This window comes from Neophocaena asiaeorientalis, unplaced genomic scaffold, assembly GCF_003031525.2.
Source record: "Neophocaena asiaeorientalis asiaeorientalis breed wild unplaced genomic scaffold, Neophocaena_asiaeorientalis_V1.1 scaffold129, whole genome shotgun sequence".
NCBI lineage: Eukaryota > Metazoa > Chordata > Mammalia > Artiodactyla > Phocoenidae > Neophocaena > Neophocaena asiaeorientalis.
The window spans coordinates 7582814-7610729 of NW_020172446.1; the positions used below are offsets into that span (position 1 = coordinate 7582814).

Below are 27916 nucleotides of genomic sequence, written 5' to 3' on the forward strand. Positions count from 1 at the left end.
GATCTTTAACAATATCCTTAATAAATGCTCAACCAGCTTCTGCTTAAATATCCCCAATATCTGGAGCAGTTGCTGGACTGAACTGAACTAAAATTTTTTTCCTGAAATTTCCAACTTTTGGCACTAGCTCTGCCCATCTGGAACACATCTGCTCCCCCTGCCTCTAGGACAATCTCCCCACAGCTTCCCTTCTCTGGGGAACATGCCTAGCCCCTTCCTCCCCTGCTCACACTTGAGCTTGGCCTGACCACTACAGCTTAGAGCACTGGTTGGCTCCCTGGGTCATCCGAGAGCACAGGGGCTGCTGCAGATTTTACGGCTCTAAGGCTACATCCTCCACTCATGGCATCTCTCCCTGACCCAGCCCATCAGGGGCACGAGGGCCAAGTTTCTACCCACCCAGGTAAGCTGGTGCACAGAGCAGCCCAGAGCGGAGAAGAAGGCCGAGAGTGGACTGCTTGGCCTGTACTCCTTAGTTTGCCTCAAGCCGGATTGACTAGCCAATAGCCAAGTTATCTAAAAGCCGAATGGTTTTTGTGCCACTTAAAATTAAAATTCATGGTTAATATCGTTATAATTCCACCTCAAAAATTCCCACATGAATCTATTACCAGATAAATGAGGCAGAGTGGATTTTATGGTTCTTTAGGCTCCAGTAACCTGGAACATTTCTACTATCTCCACTTCACCTCTGCCCCCAAAGTGACTCTGTGTGATTTCAGGGGGGAGAAAAATCAGAGGATGAGAATCTAAAAATAAGCCACACATCTTGGCAAGCACTCCTTTCTCAAATGCCTTCTCCTCCACTTCAAACTTCACAGTTAACAAAAATATTTAATACCAGAGCATTTCAGGTATTTTGTTAAATTCCTCCAGTGAGAAATACTGACGTATAAGAGTAACCTCTGAGATTCAAGACCATGTAAATAGAGCAGCTGCTATTTCCATTTCAGTCGAAGCCATGATCCCAACTTAGAGGCATGCACTGTTGCAGGGCTGGGACAAGGAAAACAGCCAAGATCTTTCACCCAGATGGTAGTCCCTGCCTGGTGTGTCTCTTGTGGAATTTTATGCGCTTTTTGTCCTTGCTCTGGCCACCCCGAGGCCAAGTATATAATACTTGCCTCCAGCCCCAAATCCTAAAATCTATTTCTCAGCTTTAAAATCACATGCTTCATTTGAAGTAATTTTCATTTAAAACTGAAAAAGCCTTTCTCCATGGAAAAGAAAAACCCTGTGTTAATTATGCTACTAGAAACGTCTCAGTTGGAGACAGTTTGAGCCTTGAGTACAAAGTCCACTCATTGGTGTTTTCCTTCTCCCTGAAGGCTCCAGAAGCTCATTCTCCTCCAGTCCCAGGATACCCGGCTTAGCTCAGTCCCCTGCACATTCTGGGATGTATCAAGCGTCCCTTAAATTCAGGAGACCCAGGTACAATAAGGGAGATGGTAGAATGCGCAGGCTGGGGCTGGGGACCTTGGCAGAAGACTCCTCTCCCTGCTCCTCGGGCCCCCGCCCCTGCCCTGCCACCCTCTCTCCCAGCCAAATCGACCTGCAGTTGGTGAACGCAGAGACTTCACCCAGGATTCAGGGACTCCTGGGACTCCCAGGCTCAGGACTGCTGGCTGTGGGTTTATACAAACTGTTTGCCGAATAACAAAGTCCAGGGTGTTTCCCACTCAAACTGACAACTGCCCCTCGGTTCAGCCACCCGTCCAGCATGAGGGTGCTTTCCTTGTCTCTGCAGGTGGAGCCAGGCTCCATTACTCTGCAAAGCCCGCAGCACCAAGTCCAGAACCCAGCCTCCAGCCTCAGACGGCCCACATGCACACGAGCTCTGGGCTCTTCTTCTACACTGAGGTTTCCGGAACTTCATCTATTTCGTCAAATGCATTGAGGGTAGTTTTGCTGTTGTTCCTGGAAGAATCTTGGATTTTGTTGAAATCTGCTTAAAAAAAACAAAAAACACTATTTTACAGAAACAGTGTTCTGCAAGTTGTACCTCCAGGTCTCAGTCCACCACCTGCCTTAGAAGTTATTCCAACTCAGGTTAGAAAACAGTAGAGCTGGAAGGAATTAATTCAACCCTTCCGTTTTACAGATGGGGAAAATCACGGCCCTCCGACTTGGTGTGCCTGGGGTCACGTGGTCAGAAAGGAGTGGGTGTCACGCTTCCTGACAGCAGCGGTACCTGTCCGTCTCCCGGGTCCCGGATCTTCGTTGAGGAAAGAGACGTGAGTTTTCCATTCAGTCCACTTCACCTCGTTGATCCTGCGGGTGTGATAATCATTCTCACTACTCCCCAAGTGCACCTCATTAAATGCAAACAAGTAGCACAACGTTTGGGGAGTCCTCCACAGGGATCAAGGGCATTCCTGCCCCATGTGGTCACATCAGTGTTGTTAAGGCTTGAAACCTGCCCGAATCTCCATTTTCCCAGGCCTCCAGGATCAGTCTCCTCCCAGGGTGTGGGACCCAGAAGCTCAGAGAGGTGTAAAGGGGACATCTTCAGCCAGCAGGGGCTGTGCCTGACTCAGGGAGGCAGCCCACGGAGAAGGAGGGAAGGAAGGAGAGTGGGGCAGGCTCGGGCTGAGAAGATGTGAGGGCATGAAGTCCAGCTAGGGTTAAGGTTGCACTAAGAGAAGATGGTTAGGGGACTTGCCCGGCAGTCCAATGGTTAAGACTCCTCCTCCCAATGCAGGGGTTTGATCCCTGGTTGGAGAACTAAGGTCCCACATGCTGCGGGGTGTGGCCTCAAATTTTTTTTATAAAAAGAGAAGAAGGTCAGGGTTCAGAACCCAAAAGAGTAGGCAGTGTCTAAGGTACTGGATTGGAAGTGGAGAAGATAGTTTGGTTGAAGTTCACATTCACAGAACATCTCTAGAGTGAGGGTGTCAAAATTAGACATATCTATTAGGGTAACTATTATAGTTGAAATGATGGTTCCCGGGGCAGAGCGGGGCGGGGAGGGGTTTCAGTCATAGGAGTGGGTCAAGGTACAATTATACTCCAAGAAAGCAGTCTGCAGGGTCAGGCAGTCAGACAGGGGGTCGGAAGAGGTAGACCGACCCATCAGAAAAGAGGGTCAGGGCACGTGCAAGTACTTTTTTAAAAATCAAAAAGCTTGACATCTGTCAAAAGTAGCTGTCTCACTTTCCATTTGCCTGTGACAGAATGTGCCTCTCAGAAGGACAAATAGTGCCAGGCTGGCAAATCTCTTCTAAGGCAGACACTGGGCAGGGCGAGGCCATGGAGGCACCTCCAAAAGGGCAGAGTCTCCTTCTCCCTTCTGAGGCTTAGAAAGTCTATCCCTGGGCCAGCGACCCCGAGAGAGCAAATTCCATCTTCTGAGGAGGCAGAACAGACCGTGGTCTGGCAAGCAAATGGCAGCATCATTTCACTAACGTTCACCAACTCATCTCTCTTCACCCACCCAGAAAGCATCACCAAAGGGCCCTTCTCCCTTTGTTACCGCAAACACAGTCGGAAATCTTGCTCTGCCACTTTACACAGCTCTCCCATCTGGAATCTGCTCCTCAGCCATTCTGGTAACATTTTCTCGAACTCCAAGATCGTCCTGGCTCTCTGGGGACATAAATGAGCCTAAGTGCATCTCTCAGGAGCCAGCCCAGGAGCACGGCTCCGTGTGAGCGTTGGATGCGCCCACACGCCCGCACACACACACATATACACACGTGCACACACACCAAACAGCCCACTCCACCTGCATGGAATGCTTAATGCATAGATCCTGAGGATCTGGCTAACCTACAGAATCCAAAAATGAACGCCCAGTGAGTCTGGGAAAGGTGTTCAAATCGTTTTAAACGTCACATAAACAATGTTTCTGGAAGTCCAGAGCTGCCTAACTGAAAATGTTAGGATCCTGGGATCCCACCAGGAAGGGAGTTTCCAGGAGGACTTCATGCGGTCCTAGCCCCATGTCAGGCTTAGAGTCCCCTCGGCAATTTTCCCGGCAATAATTTGTCCAATCTCTCCTGAATATTAACAGCAATCCAATTAAGAAGGCCCTAATCATTAGTAACTTCCTTGTGTCAAATCAAAGCTTTTTCCCCTGTTGTTGCCCCATATACCTCATTTCTGCCTCTTGGACCACAGAAGGAAGCTGCTCCCCCTTTCACAAGTAGCTCTGCAGATATCTGAAGGAACTGTCACGCTCTTCTTACACCATTTATGTAGGAAGTGTAACATGCCTGGTCACTACCTCTGGATCATCCTGTGGGTTAGTATCCTCCGTGTGTAAGGCCCATAGCATGTGAGGAGTACTGGAGGAGAGCAGAACTGTCACCTCCATTGTCTTATACCTAAGGACGTTGTCCTATACCTACTCCTCTTAATGCAACCTAAGGCCACGCTTCAACATCCACATATCACACCATTGACTCTGAGCACAGCACACCCATAAGCCTGAGCTCCTCTCACACGTGCTGTTGTCCAGCCACACTCCCTAGACCTTATACCCCAGAAACCTAGCTTCCTCAAACCTGGCCAAGCACAGGGGGCTTATGCAGATTTCCAGGCCCCACCCCAGATCCACTGGTGCCATGTGCTGAACTGAGTCCCCATGAGGGCTCCATAGAAAGACTCTGCCAAGGTCACCTGTAGGCGCCAGATGCGCTCACTCTCCTTGGAGATGTTCTCCACAGTCTCCCCCATCAGGGCAATGAGCATATTGAGGAGGAGGACGAAGGTGAGGGTGACATAGGTGATGAGCAGGAACAGGAAGAGGATGGGGTACTTGGAGTTCTGCTGGATCTTCAGGTCACCCAGGCCTATGGTGAGCTTGAAGAGTTCCAGCACCGTGTCACTGAAGCTGCCATAGGAGCTGCAGTCCTCATTGTCTTTGGAACACTTCTCGATCAGCGAGGCCAGGGCTGGGAAGACATAACAGGGTGTTCTCTGCAGCCTCTCTGTCTGGTTAATTACCCAATAAACCCGTGCATGCCTGCATGTATACCGATGCCCACACACACAGACCGCAGGCCTGCTGCCTCCTTCTCTCCAGCTATTTAAATTACATCTCCAGCCTCAGCTCCTCCAGAAGCTTCATCAGGCTGGTGCTCTGCCTTGACAGAAAGGGCAGAAAGCCCTTTCTGCCTAACAAAGCCCAAACTCTTCTCTCTACCCCACCATTCAGCCCTTGATCTATCATGGGCTTGCACAGTCGATAATTACAATCTATAATCTGTGTGTCTCTGGCTCCTCAACCAGGCTTTGAGCTCCCAACTTCCTGTAGCTTGGGTTGTATCCCCCAAGACTGTCCTGAGTCTCTTCCTAATGCTCTGTGGCAAGACCTCTGGTCAAGGCCTGGGACTCTTTCTTCTCTTCTCCCCAACGCACTACAGCAGTGGCTCATTACTGAATGAATGGACGGATGGATGGATGAATGAATGAATGATCAGATTAATCAGGGAGGAAATGGATGGATGAATAAACAAACAAGTGAAGGAGCAAATAAATAAGCAAACTGTGACCCAGAAAAGGTACCAGACAGATGGGAACAGCTGCCTACCTTCAAATGCCAGTGATAACTAGGGGAAGAAAAACTGGCTTGGGAAAATAAAATGATATCTCTTTATGCAGAGGTTAGAAATAAAATCAGGTTATGCTGTTCCCTCTGTTGTAAATGGAGAGGTGTTTTTTCTTTTTTATCGGAGTACACTTGCTTTACAATATTGTGTTAGTTTATACTGTACAGCAAAGTGAATCAGCTATGTGTATACACACATCCCCTCTTTTCTGGATTTCCTTGTCATTTAAGTCACCACAGAGCACTGAGTAGAGTTCCCTGGGCTATACAGTAGGTTCTCATTAGTTCTCTATTTTATACGTAGCATCAATAATGTATATATGTCAATCCCAATCTCCCAGTTCATCCCACCCCCCCTTTCCCCCTTGGTATACATACATTTGTTCTCTACATCTGTGTCTCTATTTCTGCTTTGTAAGTAAGATCATCTATACCAATTTCTTCAGATTCCACATATATGCGTTAATAAACGATATTTGTTTTTCTCTTTCTGACTTACTCCACTCTGTATGACAGTCTCTAGGTGTAAATGGAGAGGTTTTCAAGAGGGGTTTCCCATCCCTGGTCCCAGCAGACCAGAGGCTCTCACAGATACATCTGCAGCAAACTATGACAGTAATGTGATGTGGAGGGCCAAAGGAGGTTATCTCAATGCATTACTCTACTCCTATTTTTCAAAGACCATCAATCAAATTTCTGCAGACTTTAGCTTCTCCATCTGTAAAATGGGGCCGAAAAGCTGCCAAGCCTATCTGAGGCTGTGAGAGCCGCATAGGGTGATGGATGTAAAGGTGGGAGGCATACCACACAGGGTGGTTGGATAAAAGCCACCAGTTCAAACCCTGGAGTCTCTAAGCCTCAGTGGCCTTATGGTCAGGGATGATGATGACTCCCCCCTTGGTCAAGATGTCACGAGAAGTAAAGAGATAATGGTTGGGAAATGCTAACCATGGAAAGTGTTCAACCCGTGGCCGAAATAATTGTTGCTGAGGCTCCTGTGTGCTTTGTCATGCTGACATCTGTGTAAAGTGTTTTACAAATGAGGGAGTTACTATTATTTATAAATCAATTACCTACTCCAAATCCAAATAAGAACACGATATATACAAACAAGAACTTCAGAACATCATGTAAAATGACCTACAAAGAAAGAAACACAATTCAAGGGTAAGGTTGGAGCACAGATTCATCATACACTGATTTCCTGACTGCTTCCCACCCTCTCCTGGGTTCGCACTCTAACCATGCCCGCACTCAGGCCACTCTTCTGCGACCCTCGCCAGGTCCTCCTGATGCTGTCTCCACAGCTCAGCGCTGGGCCCACCTCCTCCAGAAAGACTTCTCTTCTGTTCCTGCTCTCCACCCTCCTCCCTCCTAGAACACAGTCTGTTTCTGTCCCTGCTGATTCAGGCTGCACGTAAGCACCTTTCCTCACAGAAACTCACATCTGGAATCCTCACACTTCCTGGGGGCCGCAGTGTGCTGGGCCGAGCTCGCACCAGCTCACAAGAGCTGACTGTCTCACTTTCATGAATTTTCTGAGCTCGTTGTTAAACACAGCCATGACTAAGAATTGAATTGTGTAAACTTATAACCAACTAAATTGCATTAGAAACAAAGACAATAAATGTTCAAAACGCATCACTTCCGAGTGACTTTACTACATTTTATAATTATCTAGGCTTTTAAGGCTATTTATTTCTCATAACCATATGGTGGAAACACTATATAATGGTGCATTACTGTGCATCCCTTCCCAATTCTGTATTCAGTGACATCGCATTGGTAGCTGGAAGTCAGCCATGGTGGGAATATTTACACCATGGAAATTGGTAAAAGCTACAAATCAGAGATTGTTGATCATCTAGATCTAGACTTAAGACAACGATGGACAAAATGTTAAGCCGATTAAACTTTAAAAATGTGTCCTATCTGTAGCTGTTAATAGTGGGAATAGCACAAAAACGTTGATGAAATATTCTTCTAGTATTTGAAAACTATTATCCAGTTCAGCAGATAAATGGCTCAGCATCACTGACAAACAAATGCAGTTTCAACACAAGTCTTCATTGTTTCCCTTTCATCTTACTCCTTAAAGCAGAGGAAAATACCAGCATTTATGCTGGCAAAACACTCACTTTGTCAATTGCAACCATAGGTTGGCAAACAGATATGAGTTCAACCAAAATCAACAAACTATTCGGTGAGACTCAACTAGCCATGTGGAATTCACAACAAAAGGCACTGTATATTTTATTATGGTTTGTAACTTATGTGCTGCACATCCTTTATATGGTAAACATATATAATAAACATATCTACGTGTATATATATAACATATTATATATACATATTTTCCCTCCTAGAGAGCCTGACCAAAGGCAAAGGGAGACCACGGTATTTGGGAGAAAGAGCAGTGGCCTGTCTCTAGGGCAAGTCTCTTTTCCTCTCCAGACCTCAATTTCCCCATCTGAAAAATGGGCCTTCTCGGAAGGCCCTCCCTGCCCATCTCTGACCCTCGGCAGCCCCAACACACCTTCTGGATCATGACGCTGTACATGCCCATGGACTGGAATCCCCGCGTGTAGTAGAGCATGTTCGCCCAGCCCAGGGCCATGGCCAGCACGAGGCAGGCGAGGTACTCTTTGCAGGCAAACAAGTACAAGAGGACAGACAGTATCACAAGCACAGCTTGGACAAAACTGTTCAGGAGACACAGGAGACAAGGGCCTTACTTACTTCTTGGCATCAGGGCAGAGATGTCCAAATCCTCCAACCTCCCTTAAATCCTGAATAGTTACCCTGGTGGCTGGTGCTGAAGAGACAGATAAGGCTTCCGCAGATCTGCTGGACCACGTCTAAAATCCAGCCTTGCAGACTGCATTGCTAGATGCAAGTCCGTGCTGGTTGCAGTTGACAAGGACTTTTTAAAGATACAGATCCCCAGGGCCCAGGAGATTCTGGTTCAGAAGGCCCAGGGTGCTGCCCAGGAGGCTGTATGTTTTTTAAATCACCCATGTGATTTCTGACCCCCACATGGGTTGGGGTACACTGGGGTAGACTGAGGATGTGGTAAATGATTGCATTTTTAACCAAAATGACAAAAGCTGACATCTATACTCAAAAGTCAATCATAACAAAAGTCCCCCGTAACCTATTTTGAGAAATCCTTTAAAAAACTACAATACATGCTATATAATAGGTTTGCTGAAAGGAGATTGTGCAACAATGCGAATGTACTTAAGAGTACTGAACTGTACACTTAAAATGGTTAAGATGTTTTAAGCTTTGTGTTACGTGTATTATACCACAACTTGAAATGTTTAAAGTACAATAAGTACCAAACATACCAGATCAAAATCTACTCCTAAACAGTGTGTAACACCATCAGTTATGCAGACATCTGGATAGAAACCCTCTCTTGCTTATAACATCAGGTAGTCTCCACAATTACAAAATATCTAACTAGTTAAAGTTAGGACACAGGCAACTTTGATTTCCTTGTGCAGTGAAAAGCAAACGTTTGGGTGAGCAGGGCGTTTGGGACTGAAGTGAGGAAGCATGTTTACACGTTCCTCTACACTAAGAAAACAATGAAGAAGCGGAAGAACAGGACATGGCACTGGTGCCTTCCGTCTGTGCCAAAGCCAGTGGCTGTACAAATGGATTTTTCTCCGGAATCGTCACAGTTTCTCCAAGGTGACAGACTCATATGTGACTTGCACCCTGGGCAGTGCTGCACCTGGCTTATTCATTCACTGCAGTATCAGGGGGCCCCACCTGCCCAAAGAGATGAAGAACTTAGCTCATGCTTCTGGAAGGCAGGTACATACTTAATAGGTATTTGGAAACATCAGGCCAAGATTCAAGGTCTTATAGACCCAGCCTCCCAAATGCTCAGAATAGGGCCTTTGGTGGGGTCTACAGAGCCATGGAGCCTAACATTCTTCATCTCAAGCTGCAGATCCTTTTCCATTATTTATTTAGAGACAGGAGTTACGTAATCCTCTGCACATGACAGGGGTTACATAATCCTCCTTTCATTTAGCGACAGGGATTACGTAATCCTCGGCACAAGACCTCATTCAGAGAGGCTGCTGAGCTGAGCTTTCTGGCTAGAGCCTACAGTAGTCAGCCCTGCACAAGCTTGGGATGAGGCTGACTGGGAAACTGGGCTGGCTTGAGCTTCACGACTGAAGCTCCGCCTGACCCGACATGACTCACTTCCCTGCTCTGAGCCTCGGTTTTGTTTTGTTTTTTTGCGGTACACGGTCCTCTCACCGTTGTGGCCTCTCCCGTTGCGGAGCACAGGCTCCGGACGCGCAGGCTCAGCGGCCATGGCTCACGGGCCCAGCCGCTCCGCGGCACGTGGGATCCTCCCAGACCGGGACACGAACCCACGTCCCCTGCATCGGCAGGCGGACTCCCAACCACTGCGCCACCAGGGAAGCCCTGAGCCTCGGTTTTCATGCCTAAAGATGAGACTCAATGATTTCTCAAGTACCTTCCAGTCCTGACCTGCCAGGGTCCAAAACGACAGCCAGGAGGAACTGGCCTGGAGTGTCCCTTCAGAAAAAATAAACATGCCTTCTCTGTGCTGGCTGCCGCCCAGGGCTCTGTGGCAGGGTGCAGTCAGCTATCCCTGCAACCAGATGGTGGGCACTGTCCTAGTGTTTTCTGGTCCTCTCCATGGGCATCTATGTGCCTCTCTTACCAGAAAGGAGAGAGGAGGTCCCTGGCCATGTGACTTGGCGAAATGACAGGGACAGGTGACACAGTAGGGTGGCTATTGCAGAGGGACACAGCAGCCATCATACAGGACTTCAGCCTTGCCTGTGAGGTGGTGACCAAGGGGACAGACCTACTTACAAGACAAAGTGAAACCAGGCATCCGAGAGGATGGACTGCATATCTGAGGGTCTCAGCAGGAAGATCGCGATGCCCTGAGGCCAGAAAGGAAAGAAAAGCTGCCCCCTCTTCATGCCCCTCGCTGGAGGATTTGGGGAAGGGGGGCGTTTCCCCAGGACTGAGACTCAGGAACAGGGAAGTATGTGAAGGCCCAGCCAGAGCCCAGGTGAGGGATATGGAAGGGCACTTGTGCCTGGGGGACAGAGGCGACCCCAGGGTAAGAGTGCCTGCTCCCCCTGATCTTCTCACATCTCTTACTCTCACCCCCGTAATCACCCCAGAACCCACAAAGCAGCAGAACCATACAGTTACCTGCCATTCCCCAAATATGGCCTAGCTTTCCAGCCTCTGAGCCTTTATTCATGCTGTTCCCCACACCTGTCCTGTAATACCTTCTCCCCAGTGTCCTCATGCCAACCCTCCCCTACCAGAGTAAGTGCCATCTCTGCCTTCAAGCCTTCCTGCCCCCCCCCCCACTGCCAATAAAAGTCATCTCTTCTTCTGAGCACGGGTCCGAGCCCAACATCACGTCTTTTCACAGTCTATGTTAAAGTCTAGCTATTTGTGTCCATCTGAAATCCCTACCAGACTATGAACTCAAAGAGGGCAGATTCCCTCCATCCCTATCATCTCCTCCAGAGCCCCACATTGAAGGTGTTCAGAATATACCTGCTGATTCACTGGTTGGATGGATGAATGGGTAGATCGACTGACAAACAGATGGGAAGATGGTTGGATGAAGGATGGAAGGACAGTGGGTAAGGATGAGTGGGTGTTTAAATGGATGAATGAGTGGCTGGGTTGATGAGAGAGGGCAGGTGATTGGATGGGTGGATGGAGGGGCAGGGAAGATGGGACACTGAGTGGCTGGGAGTGTAGATAACTGGCAGATAGATGGGCAGATGGTTGGAGGAATGGATAGATAAAGTAGGTAGGATAAGCTTGCTTGTTTATGTAAATCTAAAGGTTAAAAAGGAAATGCCTCCCCAAAGTCTCCCAGCAGTAGTAGCAGAGCTTGCTGTCACCCTGCCTGCCTCACAGGGCAGTCCAGGAGGGCTTGGTGACCTACTCACCTCTTTCACAGAAATGCACATGGCCCAGATAAGCACAAGCATCCTTCCTAAGAGCTGCAGCCACCACATCTTGTATCCAAAGGGGTGTGACAGGGCCTGCGGAGGAAGGGAGAGGAATGGATGGGTGCAGGATGGGGAGTGAGGAAGGTAGGGGTAGCGCCACCTCCGGGGGGACCACGCACATACACGTGCCCAACCCTCAAGCTGGGCCAGAGGCCAGCACAAAGCCGCATCTCTGTACAGGGCCAAAAAGGAACTGCAGCCCCCAGCCCCTGCCTCCCCTGCCCAGAGTGGAAACCCAGAATTGTGCGGTGAGAAGCACGATCCAATCCACGCTAACAGCCCTCTCATACCTCTTGGCATTTATCTGTTCCATCTGTATCCAGACACTCACAGGGCCTCATAACACAGTTAAAGCCAAGACTCCGTGCCTTGTGTAAATGGATGGGGAACCGAGACCCGGAGTGCTGGGAATGCTTCTCCAAGTGACTTCCACCTCCTCCCATTTTCTCCCATGGCCCTCACAGCAAAAACACCCAACCAGCTCCAGATTTAGACATGGAGCCCGGGCAGGGCCTGGGGCTCCTAATTCCGCAGCAGGGGTCAGCCTGGGGCTGAGCACCTGGGGTTGAGCTCAACCAGGCGCTGGTGACGTATTCGGTGTCCAAGACACTGTTGAAGCATGAAAACCGGGGGACCCCATGCACAACTCTTGACCTCCCTGGGCCTCAGTTTCTCCGTAGGCACATAGGGTGGCTCCAGGGTCCAGCAGTGCTGACCAACCCATCCCCCACTTCAAGGGGCCCACTTACCTCCTCCCCCCCGGCGTGGTAGTAGGAGATGAAGGTCAGGATGATGTTGTAGAAGAAATAGGAGCAGAAGGACAGGAAGAACATGTACTTGGCAAACTTCTTCCACTTCATATGCAGCAGCGTGTGCAGGGGCTCCAGGGTCAGCATCTCATGCCGGTTCTGGGGGTAGAGCAGCTCAAGTCACCATGGAGATGAGACAGAGGAAGGGACCATTTCTGGAGGGCCCTCATTTCAAAGGAAGCTCTGAGTCAGCACTGCCCCTGGCAGAAGGAGGCAAAGAACTGGTTTGGCTGGAAATGTTGGGAGAGGTCATTTCTAGCTCCTGAGGTTCCATTCCAGCGCACCCAGACAGCACCCGAAAGACACCCCTTGCTTTTGCCAAGGGGATCTGAGGCACGGTGGGGAGGGAGGGCTAGAAGGGAGGCCAGGGCCACGACTGGTGTCTGGCCCCTCCTGGGCCCTCCTTCACTGTGTGACCCTAGGAAAACCCCTGACCCTCTCTGGGCCTCAGCCGCCTCGTCAGTAAGACTGATCTCAATCCCTGCCCTACCAGTCAGGCTGCTGTGAGGGCCAGGGAGATCCCGGGCAAGGCAGGCTCTGGGAAGCACAACTCTTGGTAAAATGTGAAAGATGTGTTTCCTCACTTTCCTCCAAGAGCCAGAAACTTCCCGCTGCTGATCTTCTCTTTCCTCCTTCAGCCTCACTGACTTCCCAGCTATGCCTCCTCCAGAAAGGCCTCCCTGATTGCTCAAACTGTGTACTCCCTGACCCTTATTTGGGGCCAGGTTTGCGGGAAGAGGGGATTCTAAGCCTGACCATATGGAACCAATAGAAGGAGTTGGGGGGAAACAAGATGGAGAAGGTCTACACCCCCCCAACCCTGCCCAGGATTATGGGGCCAGGAGACCCCCACCACAAGGTCAGCTGGGAACAGGTGGCCCCAGCACCCACCCCAGACCCCGCCCACTAAGGCTAAGGAATGGGGGCTGCAGACATGTCTGGCTAGTAGCGAGGGGTCTTCCCAGGGCCTCCCTGGCCTGGGGCCCAGCCTGCTACCCTCTGACCTTCCCCAGCCCACCCGGGAGACCCACATCGATGTTGGTGTTGTAGACGATGATTTTCAGCACCGAGTTGTCGGTCATGGTGTCCACATTGGTGAGGTCGTAGAGCGAGGACGACACTGGCCCGTAGGCCCAGTCGGTGAACTTCCTGGACAGGCTCCGGAGCCGCTTCTCCTTGATCTCACGGCTGAGGATGTACTTCAGGATCTGGGGAGAGGAAGAGTCACAACCATCAGCCGCTGGACAGGGTTTGGGGCGAAGACCGCTGGGTCTGCGCCAGGCAGACAGGGCCTGGGAAGAGGCTCCCACCAGGGATGGACTGAGTCAGGCCGAGTGCCTGTCACTGTGACCCCCGGCCCCCGCTTTATCTGTGGGATGGGCACAAAGCTCGCTGACCTGCCCGTCACACCAGGCATTGTGAATAACAGAGACAAGAGGCGTGTAGGCCTTTTGCACGCTTAAGAGGGCTGCATAATCATCCTTGCACCAGCTGGGGAGTCTGTTCCGGGAAGAATCCAGGAACTGACAATTTTGAGAAATAATTTCTGTTTGGCCTGGACTTGAGAAGCAGCTGGAAGTTTCTCCAGCTTCCCCATCCCACCCTCTGTCAGACCCTGTCAGTTGAGGCTCACTGCTCTGGCCAGTCAGAGGGTGATGCATGACACCAGCCTTTCAGAGAGGCCCGTGGGACCCACTCTCTAGGTCAGCGAGCTTGCTCTCTGCTACATGTTAGGGTCACTGGGGAACATTTAGAATTCCCACACCACTGACTAACTCAATCCAAATCTCTGGAGGTGGGACTCGGGAATCTGCGTCTTGTAAAGCTTCCTGGGTGGTTCCAAAGTGCAGGCAAGATGGAGAGCTCACTAGTTCCCGAAAGCGAGCCCTGGGTACAATAAGATGGGGGCAGAACGTCCTGGGGCACCAGCCCAAGGCCCAGGAGGAGGGTCCTAATGGGCAGGACAGTGTCAGAGCCCTGATCTCATGTGACCCAGTGGGGTTCCCATCTCATCTCGCACGGGAGCCTAGTCTCTACAGCTCAGGCAGGGAGCTCCTAGGGATAAGGCACGTCTCCCCTTCCTGCGCCCCAGGCTACAAGAGCCTGAGGACATGGTCTGTGTCTCAAGTATGACTGCACCCTCTGCTCCCAGCATAGTGGCCAACTTGGGCAGCATCCGGAAAAGTTTCCAAAGAACACTGAATGAAGGAGAGGAGGGGCCAGGAAGGGTGCAGGCGGCTTCCCAAGACTGGCAAGAAGTGGTGGGTGTGGGTGGAGGGACACATTATCCTCTGGGGAACCAGGGGTCAGGGGGCCATGCTCCATGCAGGAAGCTTCATCCCTGGGCCCTCCCCAGGGACAAACACATGGCACAGCGGTCCTTGGAGAAAGTTCTGACTTGCGACCACAGTCTGACTCTCCTCAAAGCTCCCAGGAAGCTGTGTCCTTGGGGTGGGCAGGAGATGGGCGAGGCAGGCACACAATTCCTCCTCTGTCAAAGCTGTTCTGCACCTCTTCCTCCTCCCACAAGAGAATGAAAAGGTCCCTTGTGGGCACCAGCCCCGAGCACTGGGACGGGACCCAAGGCCCTCGGGGCACCACCTCCCTCCTCAGTTGCCCTGAGGTTGGCACAGCTGTGATGGCTCCACAGTCCCCACCCTACCCAGTGCCCTCCTGCAGCCTCCCAGGAGCCACGGTCCCCTCCCAGGGCTCAAGATGTGGACGCTCAGGGGCAGCTTTGCCATGATGAGTCCTGACCTTGAAACCAGACCAAGCCGTGGCTCCCACTACAGATAGAGATGGGAGCCCACCCCAGCTGAGTCTTTACCAAGCTCCCAGTTAACTTGAGTTCCTCGGCCACATCACAAGGGCACAAAGAGCCACGAGCAGCCCCATCCTCTGCTGGGGACTTGGCTCAATGTTTCAACCTGACAGGCAGGCTGGGGTCTCTCCAGAGTCAGGGACCAGCGGCCAGCTGGCTTTGGATCCAGAGCAGACGTTCGGGGACTCCCGTCCTCATAAGAGGCTGAAGGCCCCCAGGGTCAGACACTCAGCCTCCGCTTGGGTGCCTCACCGCGCAGGAATCCTCGGCCGCAAAGCCTGAGTCACCGCAGCCTTAAGACTCCTCCACTCTGGCCCCGGCAAGGGGGTCCCAGGGCAGGAGACAGAAACCCAGAATGCTAGGGCCTGAAGTCCAGAGGCTGCGCCCACGTGCTGCCTGTCCGTGGTCCGTGCAGTCGGCCACTCAGAAGGCCCTCCCGCCGGCCCCGGGCCTCACCCACCTCGGCCTTGCCCATCTTGGCGGCCAGCTGCAGCGGCGTGAGGCCGTCATTGTTGCGCATGGTCTCCAGCTCCCAGTTGCCACTCCTGAGCAGGATCACGTCGTACATGTGCTTGACGAAGTCATTCTGCGTCCTGAAGTCCTCAGCCACCGTCACCAGAGCATGGAGGATGTTGTTTCCCCGTGAGTCCTGCGAGGTGATGTCCGTCTGCTCGTTGCCCATCAGCAGCTCCACGATCTCGGGTTGGTTGGTGCAGGCTGCCAGGGCCAGGGGTGTCTCGCCTGGGGGAGGGGGAGCACAGGGGCTCGGTTCTCTCCTGGACCAGAGCGGTGATTCCCCAAGTTCTAGGAATGGGGCTTATCCTGCCCATCTCAGCAGGAGTGGGAGACTGAAGCTGGATCATTGCAACAAACTCCTAACCGGTCTCCCTGCTACTACCCTGGCCCTCCAACACTATCCTCAACACAGAAGCCAGACTGATCCTACTAATACATAAGGCTCACCTCACCCAGAACAAAAGCTCAAATTCCAATGACAGCCTACAAGGCCCTACATCTTCTGACGTCACCTCCTCCTCTCCCCCTCACTCGCTCCCCTCCAGCCACAATGGCCTTCTTCCTTTCCCTCAAGCACACACAGGCACTTTTCTACCTCAGGGGCTTTGCACAGGCTGTTCCCTCTTCCAGTAGTGCTGTTCCTTAGATACCTGCATCACTCCCTACCTCACCACCTGTGAGTCTTTGCTCTAATGTCACCTTTTCAATGAATCATTCACCCTAACTGCCCTTTTAAAATGGAAACCCAGCTCCTTCCTGGCCCAGAATTCCTGATCTCCTTCCCCTGCTTTACTACTTTTTTTTTTTTTGAGCTGTCTTTTTTTTTTTTTAACTTATTTATTTTTTTTATTTTATTTATTTTATTTTTGGCTCCTTTGGGTCTTCGTTGATGCACACGGGCTTTCTCTAGTTGCCGTGAACCAGGGCTACTCTTCACTGTGGTGCGCGAGCTTCTCATTGTGGTGGCTTCTCTTGTTGCAGAGCATGGGCTCTAGGCGCGTGGGCTTCAGTAGTTGTGGCACACGGGCTCAGCAGTCGTGGCTCGCGGGCTCTAGAGCACAGCCTCAGTAGTCGTGGCACACAGGCTTAGCTGCTCCGCGGCATGTGGGATCTTCCCGGACCAGGGATCGTACCCTTGTCCCTGCATTGGCAGGCGGATTCTTAATCACTGCACCACCAGGGAAGTCCAGCACACGGGCTTTCTCTAGTTGCCGTGAACCAGGGCTACTCTTCACTGTGGTGCGCGAGCTTCTCATTGTGGTGGCTTCTCTTGTTGCAGAGCATGGGCTCTAGGCGCGTGGGCTTCAGTAGTTGTGGCACACGGGCTCAGCAGTCGTGGCTCGCGGGCTCTAGAGCACAGCCTCAGTAGTCGTGGCACACAGGCTTAGCTGCTCCGCGGCATGTGGGATCTTCCCGGACCAGGGATCGTACCCTTGTCCCTGCATTGGCAGGCGGATTCTTAATCACTGCACCACCAGGGAAGTCCCCCCTGCTTTACTTTTTTTTTTTTTCAATAGCACTTGTTATTTTCTAACATATTATATAACATTCTTATTTGTTATATCCATTATTGATGGTCTCTCTCCCATCTAGAATGCAAGTTCCATGAGGGTAGAGATCTTGGTTTTGTTCACAGATATATTTCAAATACCTAGAACAATGCCTGGTACATATAGTAAACAATCAATGTTAGTTGAGAAAAGAGAAGACAAGTGACTCACACTTGGTCACACAGCAAACCGGGGACAGAACCAGGGCTGGACATCAGGTCTCCTGCTGCTTCCCCCCAAATCTCCATCCTGTTACCTCTCTTCATCCCACCCAACAGATGTTTCCCAGCCAGGTCTGACTGGACAAGACCCTGTCCTCAAGGCCATCCAGACCCATTTAGTCCTGCTGACTAAAAAACCATCCAGAAGAGAAAACAGGTCAGTGGTCATCAGTCAGGGCCTGGGCAAGGAGGAGGAGTTAACTACAAAGTTGTATCAGGCAATTTTTTGGTGTGATGGAGCTGTTTGTCCCCTGTCCTGATCACAGTGATGGTTATGCAACTGTGCGCGTTTGTGGAAATGAACAGAAGTGTACATTAAAATGGGTGAACTTCACTGTATCTAAATAACACATTAAAAAAATTTTTTTCACCCGGGATGGCCTAACACCAGTTGCTTTTGGACCCCCTAAAGTGTCAGTCAGGGAGTTTTTGTCCCCTTAGTTTTGACTCCTGTTTGCAGCCCTGAGAGGCATTGTACACAGGGGACAGAGGCCAGAGCTGGCAGGCAGGATGCCTACATCCGTTCCATACTACACTGGCGCAAGTCATTTCCCTTCTCAGAACCTGTCTGCTCTTTGTAAGTTAGGGCTCTCTCCTTGCTCTCCCTCCCAGGTCTATGTTCCCTACCGGGGGCTGCTCAGGTGAATGTCTGTGGGTCCTCTAACACCACCAGGTGACACTCCCCGAATGCAGGCTCCCCATCCTCCCAAGTGCCGGTCTCCAGCCTGGCGGTCCTGTTCAGGTGGATCTGCCCCTGACGCCACCCTGGTCCCGGCTCTGTCCTCCAGGGCCTCGGACACAACTGAGCCAGCAGAGATTGGCAGTGGGGTCTCCCCTGCCTGCTAGCGCTTCTATGGGCAGAAGCCCCGCCTCGCCCTCCGTCCCTCTCGCACCCAGACCCCAACCCGGGGCGGCGGCACCCACCGAAGTAGAAGCCTTCGTGCTGGTACTTGGGGTTGAAGAAGACGCCCTTGGCGTGGGCGTTGACGTCGGCGCCGGCCTCGATGAGCACCGCGGCGATGTCTCCCTGCCGCCGCTCGATGGCGATGTTCAGCGCCGTCTGCCCTGCGGACAGGACAGGGGTGGGCGGTTGCGCTCAGCGGCTGGGACCGGGGGTGACACACCCCCTCTGGCCTATTCCCCTCTCTGTCCTCTGTATCCTCCACCGAACCGTGGAGAAATACTAGCTGCCTGCCTGGTCTGTGTCGCCCAGCTTCATTCATTTTTGCGTGGAAGCAGGGATTATTCGTGGAGCATCTGCTCTGTGGCCCACAGCCAGGCAATGGGAACACAGCAGAACATGGGATGCCGTTTTGATTCTTGTCCTCAGGAAGCTCACAGTCTCCCTGCGAATTGAGCGTTATGATATGGGGAGGTGCAGGGTCTGTGGTATCCAGAGGAGCTCTTAACACAGCCTAAGGGGTTGGGGGGCTTCCCAGAGTGGCCTCGAAACTAAGGGGTAAGTTTAGCCAGGCTGGATGGGGCTGACTCAAGGCCTCGTAAGCCAGGTTAAGAGGTTAGAACTTTATCCCAAAGGATATGGGAAGGCACGGAAGGCATTGAAGCAGGGAAGTGACATGATCAGAGTTTTGGGTTTTGTACATGTGTATTTTCAAAGCACTCTGGCTGCAAAATTGGAGGATGTGTTAGAAGGAGCTCAGACTTGTGAGAAGCTGTCCATCCAATGGACCCAAAGATTCTTGGGAGAAAGAGTCCTCAGGATGGTCTGTTGGGGATGGGGGACAAAGGCTGTCTCAGGTAAGGTCCAGGCATCTGGCCTGGGTGCTGGGTGGATGATACTCTGGTGACTGAGAAACGGAACAGGGGAGAAGCAGCAGGGAGGGGGGTGGGGGAGGGACATCGACACGGTTGGTGGAGCCTACAGAACCTCCAGACAGAAGAGACCAGAGGGCTGGGGGTGCGGGGGCCGGTGTCTCAGAACATTACACCAGAAACAGCATTTTCCAAAGAGCTGCCAACATGCCATACATAAAAACAAAGTCCTGGTGGATCAAAGAACTAAGCATTTTTTAAAACTGGAAAATTGTTAATAACCTTTTTGGAGGGAAAACCCTCTTAAGACTTCTTAAGCAAAATCCAAAATTCTGAAGCCATAAAGAAAACACTGACATATTTGCTTCCAAAAAAATTTTAAATTTCTGTATTTCAAAAGACATCTTAAAGAAAGTTAAAAGACAAGTGATAGGCTGGGGGAAATATTTGAGATGTATAAAAGAGGCAATGGTGCATTTAAAAGTCCATAATGGATTAAGAGCTCCTACAAATCAATAAAAAGACAAACAGCCTAAAAGAAAACTGAGAAACTATTATTAACAAGCACCTCACAGAGAAGAAAATACACACAGACAATACAGGAAATGAAAGATGTTTGGAATTACTGGTAATCGGGAAGATGAAAATTTGAACCCAATGAGTTCATACTTTTCACCCACCAGACTGGCAAAAACAAATAATAATGGTAATAAATAAGTACAAATAAAATAACTTTCTCCCACAAGACAAGTTAAGGGCCCAAGCCAGACTCCCACCTGCAAAAAGCTGAGATGTTTAGCACCCTCGACATATCAGTAAGATGGCATCCAGTTATTCTTGAGCTAATCATTTTTGACACGAGCGCGTCATAAGATCCTAGTGGGATGTTTACTGACTCCAAAAACTCAAAGACGCACCTTACTGGTTATTCACAACAGACTTCCTGAGTTTGGTCTCCCTGCCCCCTCTCCAGACCACCTAAGAGAGAAGCCACAAAACTGAGTCCCAAATGGGGCTGTTAATAATGATGAGGATAATGGCGATACTAATGGTTACTTATGTGTTGGCCCTGCCCAGCTCTCCAGCCTTCTTGCCATCCCTCAGCCCTGTCAAGCTCAGTCCCATCTCAGGCTTTCGCCCTTGCTTTGTTCTGGATCCTTCTCATCGTGCTGGCTTCGGGTCAAAGGTCACCTCTCTGACCATCCACACTAAAGTTGCCCATCCCCAATTACTTCTGATGACATTATCTTTTGGTTTTTTTGTAATTTTCTTTTCATCAATTTTTAAATTGCCTTATTTAGAAGATCAGCCTTCATCTGTCTTGTTCACTCCTGTGTTCTGGGACCAAAAACACTGCCTGGCACACGCAGCCAGAGGTCAAGATTGCTTGCAGAATGAAGGAAGGTGCCGGACACCACACTAAGTGCTTTGGGCTTCCGCGACAGCAGTGCCTGTGCCCCACCACCGCCAGAAATCGCCGTCTGCACAGCCCCTCCCGCAGGCGGGTACCTTCGAAGGCCTCCTCCGTGTACTTGGCGTTGATGAACCTGTCTAGGATGTTGTTTTCCTCAGCGAAGGCGAGCAGGATCCGCACGATCTCCTTGGTGCTGGGGTTGATGTTCAACAAGGCCTTCATCAGGCAGGTCTTCCCCGTGTCCAAGGCCGTCAGCTTGCGCATGAGGAAGTCTGCAGGCAGGGTCGCAGGATGGAGCTGCTGCACAGGGGGACCCCGGCTGCCCTTGGTCCTCCCGGCGCCGAGAAAGGGAGGCCGGGGTGTGGCGGCTGCGGCCGCAGACCTCAAGAACCTGCCGCGGGCTCTCCACGGAGCTCCCTGCCCTGAACTCCCCGCTCCCCTCTGCCCTGTCCATCTCTTCCTCCTCCCGCCTCCTTGCTGCCTCCTCCCCCTCGGTGAGCTGCCCAGAGCCTTATCAGAGACCTCTTGCTCTTTGCCTTCCCACCGTCTCCAATCCCACCCACGGCCTGGCTTCCCACTGTCCAGCTCAGAAATCTCCAGGCCACCACCCCACACCCCGGTTTCCTGCAAATAGACTTCACCCCCTTCCATTTAACTTGCTACTCTCCTGGTCCCCGAGACAGCTCGGGCCCCACAAGCCACCAAGTCTCCCAAGTCCAAATGGCACCACCCTGGACTCACTCCTCACGTCCTGGAGTCCTACCAGTGCCACTCCCAGAAGGGCTGTTCCCCCCTCCCCAGCCCTGCCACTGGAGTCCCAACCCTGCCTGAATGGCGGTCTTCTCCAGTTTTATCCCCATCCTCCACCGTCACCTGTCTAAGCCCTTCCATGGCTCCACATTGCCCTCAGAATCAGGTTCGAAGTTGCCAGCCCGGCAGTTAAGGCTGGAGGGCGGGGTGGGAGGGCAGTGGGTAGGTGGACAGCAGGAGCCAAGCAGGAACCCCAGCCCTGCACCCTCTGCCAGGGCCAGCCACTGACCAGGCACCTCCAGGCTGTGGCACTGCTCGCAAAGCTCTTGTAGCTCCATCAGCAGCTCCAGCAGCTGCTCCACGCAGCCCTCCGACACAGCCGCAAAGATGTGCCTCTTCAGCCGCTTCTTTCTATGCCTCTGCTCTTGCTGGGCCAGGTTTGCACTGAGGCCAGAAAATGTTTCCAACTCACCACACGTGCACCACTGTCGCCCGTTACCCCTCCAAAGCCGCTGTGCCTACGGGCGGCTCGGCGCCAGCCCCCACCGTCTGCACGTGCCTGTCACAGTGCCTGAAATCCCCTCCTTTAGTGCTGGGGGGTGGGCGGAGGTGCTGGGATTCATGTTGCCCTGTGCTGCTCCGCTTCTAACCCAAACGCAAGCACATTTTATCAAACTGTATCTTTGGATCCACATAGTAATGATCAGGAAAGATACGTGCCTAACTGTTCATCCTGATTACCTCGAAAGAATGAGATCAGAGGAAGGGAAATTTCACTTTCATATTCTGTGTTGTTTGAATATTTTTCATCTCTCTCTCCCCACCCCTACACTCCAAATAGGCAGCCACGGTAATGCGTGATGTGTATCCTTTTGTTTGTGTGTGTTCTTGCAAAATGCACATTGATGTTTGATGGCTACATGCGTGTATGTTTTTTTTTAAAGTCTTGGTTGAATTTGTTACAACATTCCTTCTGTTTTATGTTTTGGGTTTTTGGCTGCGAGGCGTGTGGGATCTTAGCTCCCTACCGGGGATGGAACTGGCACCCCTGCATTGGGAGGCGAAGTCTTAGCCACTGGCCCGCCAGGGAAGTCCCCTACAGGCATATATTTTTAATTTATGTATATGGCATTGCGTTAAGTTCTCATTCCACTGCACACTGCTGTCCGGATGTTTTATAACGAATGGGGATTACTTTCATAAAATGTAATACTCCCTTCCCCCCGAAAAATGACCTACATGCCATAGCTATAGGCCCAGACATTTGCACCCCAGGATTGGCCTCTTTCTCTTTCCTGCAGGGTCCTGGTTCCTGTCCCTCTGGCACCTGCCTGGTGGGCACGGTGGGAGGAGGGGAAGGGCCAGGCTCACCTGGGACTGTTGGGATTAAATGGGGTCTCTGTCACGTCATCCTGAGGAGAATGTGGGGAGTCCATGTCATCACAGCTGCCAGGGAGGCTGCTGGCGGAATGGGGAGGACAGAGAGAGGGACAAGTTTTTAAATGGACAATGGTAGTATGCCCCAAGCAGGCCTGGCTGTGTGGCCCAGGGCGAGTCACTGCCCGCCCGCGAGAGCTGAGGGCTGGGCCAGGGCAGGGGTGGCGGGCTGGCGGGTCGCAGTACTCACCATTGCCGGATGTTGGAGTCCATGGGCTTGGAGAAGATGAGGGGAGAGGTCTTGGTGACAGCGGAGCTGGGCTCGAACCCTTCTATCTCCAGGAAGAAGTGTGCACTGGGGGGACACCCAAGCAAGGCCATTAGAGCTGGGACAGGGCCTGTCCACCTGTGTGTCCTGCAACCCCACTGTCGAGGGTGCCCATCTCACGGAGTGCTCACTCCCAGGCAAGCCTGGAAGGCTCAGAGCTAGTCCAGAAATGCGGCATAAATGGTGTGAGGGCAAGGCTCCCTGATACATTGGCCCCCCCCACCTGCCTGTCTCCTGCCTATCAAGAGGAACCTTCTGACTTGACCTAAAATCAAATCATTCTTCCAAAAGAGAAGACAAAGGGAGGAGCAAACCCCTAGCTGGTAGCCCGAGGCCTGGGTTCTAGTCTGGCTCTGCCTCTGCCTCTCCTCTCGTGTGACCCCAGGAGGTCACTGGCCTTCTCTGGACCAAGTGTCCTCACCGGATGGAAAATGGTTGGGCTACATGATCCTTAAGACCTGGACTCTGGGGCTTCCCTGGTGGCGCAGTGGTTGAGAGTCCGCCTGCCGATGCGGGGGACACGGGTTCGTGCCCCGGTCCGGGAAGATCCCACATGCCGTGGAGCGGCTGGGCCCGTGAGCCATGGCCGCTGAGCCTGCGCGTCCAGAGCCTGTGCTCCGCAACGGGAGAGGTCACAGCAGTGAGAGGCCCGCGTACCGCAAAAATCAAAAAACAAAACAAAACAAAAAGACCTGGACTCTGGAGCCAGTGCTGCTCTAGGACTGTCTACTTAGGGACCGTCCAGCTGAAATGGGCATCAGAGGTCATCCTGTGAGATCACCTTTCCCTGCACCCCGGCAGTACCCCAGAACTGCCACCCCAAAGTCGTCACCACACCACTATGGCAGCTCTGACCCAGCGACTAACAAACACATCTACTAGCAAAACATCCTGGTTGAGATTTGCTGACTATCTCCAGGCAGAGCCCAACTCCCACGCCTGCAGGTGTTTCCCGAGGACAATAGGTCCAGCTCCTGCCCTGACCTCCATCCCACCCTACTTATCTGGGTTCAGTAGTGCATTTACTCAACAAATATTTACTGAGCATGTACAATATTCTAGAAGCTGCGGATACAGTGGTAAACAAGTAGACAAAAATTCCTCCCCTCACAAAGCTCTTGTTTCAGTGGGTTGGTAAGAACTGGCCCCAAGGATCAGACCAGATTATAGCACAGTAAGGCCATTGCTTTTCTTGCTCTAGACCAGGGGTCCCAAACCCCTGGGCTCTAATGCCTGATGATCTGAGGTGGAGCTGATGAAATAATATAGAAATAAAGTGCACGATAAATGGAATGCGCTTGAATCATCCCGAAACCATCCTCCCCCCCGTCCTTGGAAAAACCGTCTTCCACAAAAACAGCCCCTGGTGCCAAAAATGTTGGGGATCGCTGCTCTAGGCAATAACACACTGTCCCTTGGCTGTAAGTTCTTCAACAGCAGAAACTACAATTGCATCGTCCTAATTCTCTAGAACCCAACATTTGTCGTGATGCTCAGAAGACCTAACAATGGCTGAGTGTAAGGATGGATAGGTGAAAGATAAAGGAGTGGAAAAAAGAATGGCTGGTTGGACACATGAGTGGACGGATGAATAGATAGGTAGATGATGGATGGTTGGAAGGATGAATGGATGGATGGATGACTGTCTGAGGAATGAATACTTGGGTGGGTAGATAGGTGATAGATGGAGAGACCAATAATCAGACAGACCAACACACCCTTAAACTGTAAAAGTTGTGAGGTTGCATCCCTCAACAGGAAGTTCAGGGCTATGACTGAGGAAGGAGGGCTTCAGCGGCTGGGAAGGTGGATGGTGAGAGCTGAGCTGGAAAGGACCCAGCTGTATGTAAGGACCTAACTCCTGGGACAGGGAGCTGCTAGACCACGAGGGCCTGTCCCATGCCTGCCCTACTTGCCGCTGCATGTGCCATATCTCATCCACCAGCATGAGCAGACAGCAAGGTCTTGGCCAGGTGACATCCTGGCTCCTAACTTGCAGTAGGTGCTGTTTGTTTATTCCTACTTTGACCCAGCCAGAAGGGCACCACCACCTAGGTGCTGTTAACTCAGATGCGCAGACAGACAGCTCTGTACAATTCCTCCCACATTTCTGTTCCTTTGAAGGCAGAGAACAATCCCCAGGCGGACTCAGGCCTGGGGAGGAGCTTATCTCTCCTACTTTGTCCAAAGAAAAGCCCAAGTGCTCTGAGCTTCAAGGCCAGTGCCTCTGCAGCCTTCATGGCCTGTGTCTGTGTCCCTGGGCAAGGTGATGCCCAGGGGGAGGTAACCATAGCAGCCACTCACAGGGAGGGGTATGATGCTTCAGAAAAAGCTCCAGGTCCAAAAATTTCTCCCCAATCTAGATTTCTTGGTGCCTTCAATTCCCCCATTAGTACATATTTCCTTAGTGGTCAGAACTGCCTTCTGACATATAATATTTTCTTTTCTTTTTCTTTCTAAACCTGAATCCTATACTCCGTTCTGAGGGAGTTGCCCAAACCTTTGGGGTCTGGGGAGAAGTAGGCACATGAGGTCCCTCAAAGAGCCTTGGGAAGGAGAAGGGACCACCGATTCATGAGACAAAGGTCACACCTCACACCAGGCCCTTAGCTGGGCGGGGGCCGTTGGCAGAGCTGACCCTGGAACTAAGTTCATGAGCCAGGATGGGCTCAGAAGGGCAGCCCGACTGCAGGAAGAATCTGGGATTTTCCTGAAACTCTGTCCTCAGTCCTTCTCTGAGGTCCAGACCTCCCCTGGGAAAATGAGAGGGGAGGGAAGGGGGAAAGGAGGCAGGAGGGCAGTGCTGGTGGCTTAGATCCAAGATATCTCTGCTACTACCCAGACAAGCCCTCCCAGACCCAGGCTTCCCACATGGGCCCCCGACACCTGTCTGGTCTCCACATCCACCCAGTTTTCTCTCCTGCGCTCCAGGATGGAGCTTCCACCTGAATGAGCCTCTGGAACCTCTCAGCCAACATTTCACACCTGAACTTGGCTCCTTCCTCCTGCCCTTGTTCCTGCTCCTCTGAAGTGCTCATGTCAGAGGTGGCCCCATCACCCCTCCAGGTCCCCCCACCGGAGGACGGGATGTCTCTCGGTCCTCCTCCCTCCCCTCCCAGAGTTGATCCGGCAGACTCCACTATCCTAATACTTCTCTGATCTGTGCCTGTTTCTCCATCCCTCACCACCAGGCTCACCACCTGTCACGTGGGCAATAGTCACAACAGACTCCCCTCCAATCCATCACCCACACAGATCACCCAGAGTATCCTTTCTAAAATGCAAATCTTGCCATGCCCTCCCTCTCACACAAAATCCCTCCATGGCTCCCCACTACCCCCAATTGTCCAATGTCCTTAACTGACTGCCAAGACCCAGCCCCGGTGGGACTTATCCCCCCAAAGACACCCTCACCCACCCGGCACTTTAGTCCCATGGGATTCCTCACTGGATCCTGCCCCAAGCCTCTGCCTTCTCCCTTCCTGTCCACCTGCCACCATCCACTGTAACAGCAGCTCCTCAACGACATGCCCACAGGATCAGAACGACCTGCCCCTCCTCAGGCCCGGCCCCGCCTAGTTCACCCTCTCTCCAGGCCACTCCCCACTTTCTCCCTGGAGGCCCCTCACCATCCAGACTGTGAACAGGGGCAGGTGTTCATGCCCAGCCTGGGCCCAGCCCCCCGCCTCATGCACAGAAGGCCTCAGCAATTTCTACTCAAATCAAGAGAAGGGAAAGCACCAGGCTCACCTCGGCCCAAGAAGGGGCCTGGGACAGGGGCCGAAGAGGCAGGGCAAATGGGCCAACCTAGACCCGGGGGCCCACCCGGGTCCAAGGGAAGTGCCGCGGGGTTGAAGGAGGGGCATTCAGGCTTGAGGGACACCGAATCGACCCAGGCGGGGACTGCAGTGGAGACAGCTCAGGGGCCAGCTGTGACCCCGGAGAAGGACTTTCTCTGCTCCCGCCACCTCCGTGTCCTCAACTGGGAAGTGGTCATAACTGTCCCAGCCCTGTGCAGTTTCCAGGGACCCTGGGGCGTGACAGTGACAACGACACCAATGAAGACAAAGTTCAAGGTAACAGAACATTATCAGCGCCAACATGCGCCGTGCCCAGCACGTTGTCGGTACAATTGCAATTAACTGTTACTCCGTGGGCTGGTGCCGTGGCTGGTGTCCCTCTTACACAGGCGGGGTTGGAGAGCCTGAATTACCTGGCTAAGCACCCAGTGGACTTGAAAAACGTATGCTGTAGGGGGTCCCTGCTACCTGGAATTTCCACCCATCTTTCTGCTCCTTATCTCGGGCTCTAGCAACTCCCCACCTCCCCCAGGAGCCTTTCTGAATGTTTCTGCCTTGGTGCCCCTGGGCCCCCAGGGAGGCCTCCCTTGATTATTCCAGTCATACTAACCTCCCGAGCTCAACCCCAGAGTATGCAGTGCTGTCCCCCCCTACACCCCCCATTATACCTGGCTGGGCACCAGGCCACCCCAGATGAGACTGAGATTCTCAGGTCCACCCCAGGCAAGGGGTCCCTGAAGGTGGGTGCCAGGCCCCTCCTGTGCCCCTCACAGCAGAGCACCCAGGCCTGAACCTGCTGGTCCTACCTCTTGGTGGGGGTGATCTCTGCCAGCCTCTTCTCCTGCAGGATGGCAGCGTTCCCACTGGACATAGTGGCTATTCTGCCCATGAGAGGCACAATCTCCTTCGGGTGGGCATCCATGGCTGGAACACAACCACAGCACAGATGCTCAGGCTGAAGG

At 52.1% G+C, this 27916-nt stretch overlaps 1 protein-coding gene across 2 annotated transcripts; it reads right to left on the reverse strand.

The window, feature by feature from the left end:
• Nucleotides 1-1850: 1850 nt before the first annotated feature.
• On the reverse strand, nt 1851-27876 carry TRPV3 (transient receptor potential cation channel subfamily V member 3). 2 transcript variants are annotated; one of them, XM_024737284.1, is made up of 17 exons: nt 27761-27876; nt 23077-23181; nt 22821-22907; nt 21739-21893; nt 20795-20971; nt 18437-18577; nt 15686-15966; nt 13436-13612; nt 12345-12503; nt 11533-11628; nt 10421-10494; nt 8088-8253; nt 6625-6691; nt 4621-4895; nt 3473-3585; nt 2192-2271; nt 1851-1945 (listed from the first exon to the last, which is right to left on the reverse strand). In XM_024737284.1, the coding sequence occupies exons 1-17, from the start codon at nt 27874-27876 to the stop codon at nt 1851-1853; spliced, it is 2364 nt and encodes a 787-aa protein (XP_024593052.1). The 2 variants fall into 2 exon arrangements, with proteins under 2 accessions (XP_024593052.1, XP_024593051.1); XM_024737283.1 differs by having other exon boundaries at nt 1851-1948.
• Nucleotides 27877-27916: the final 40 nt, after the last annotated feature.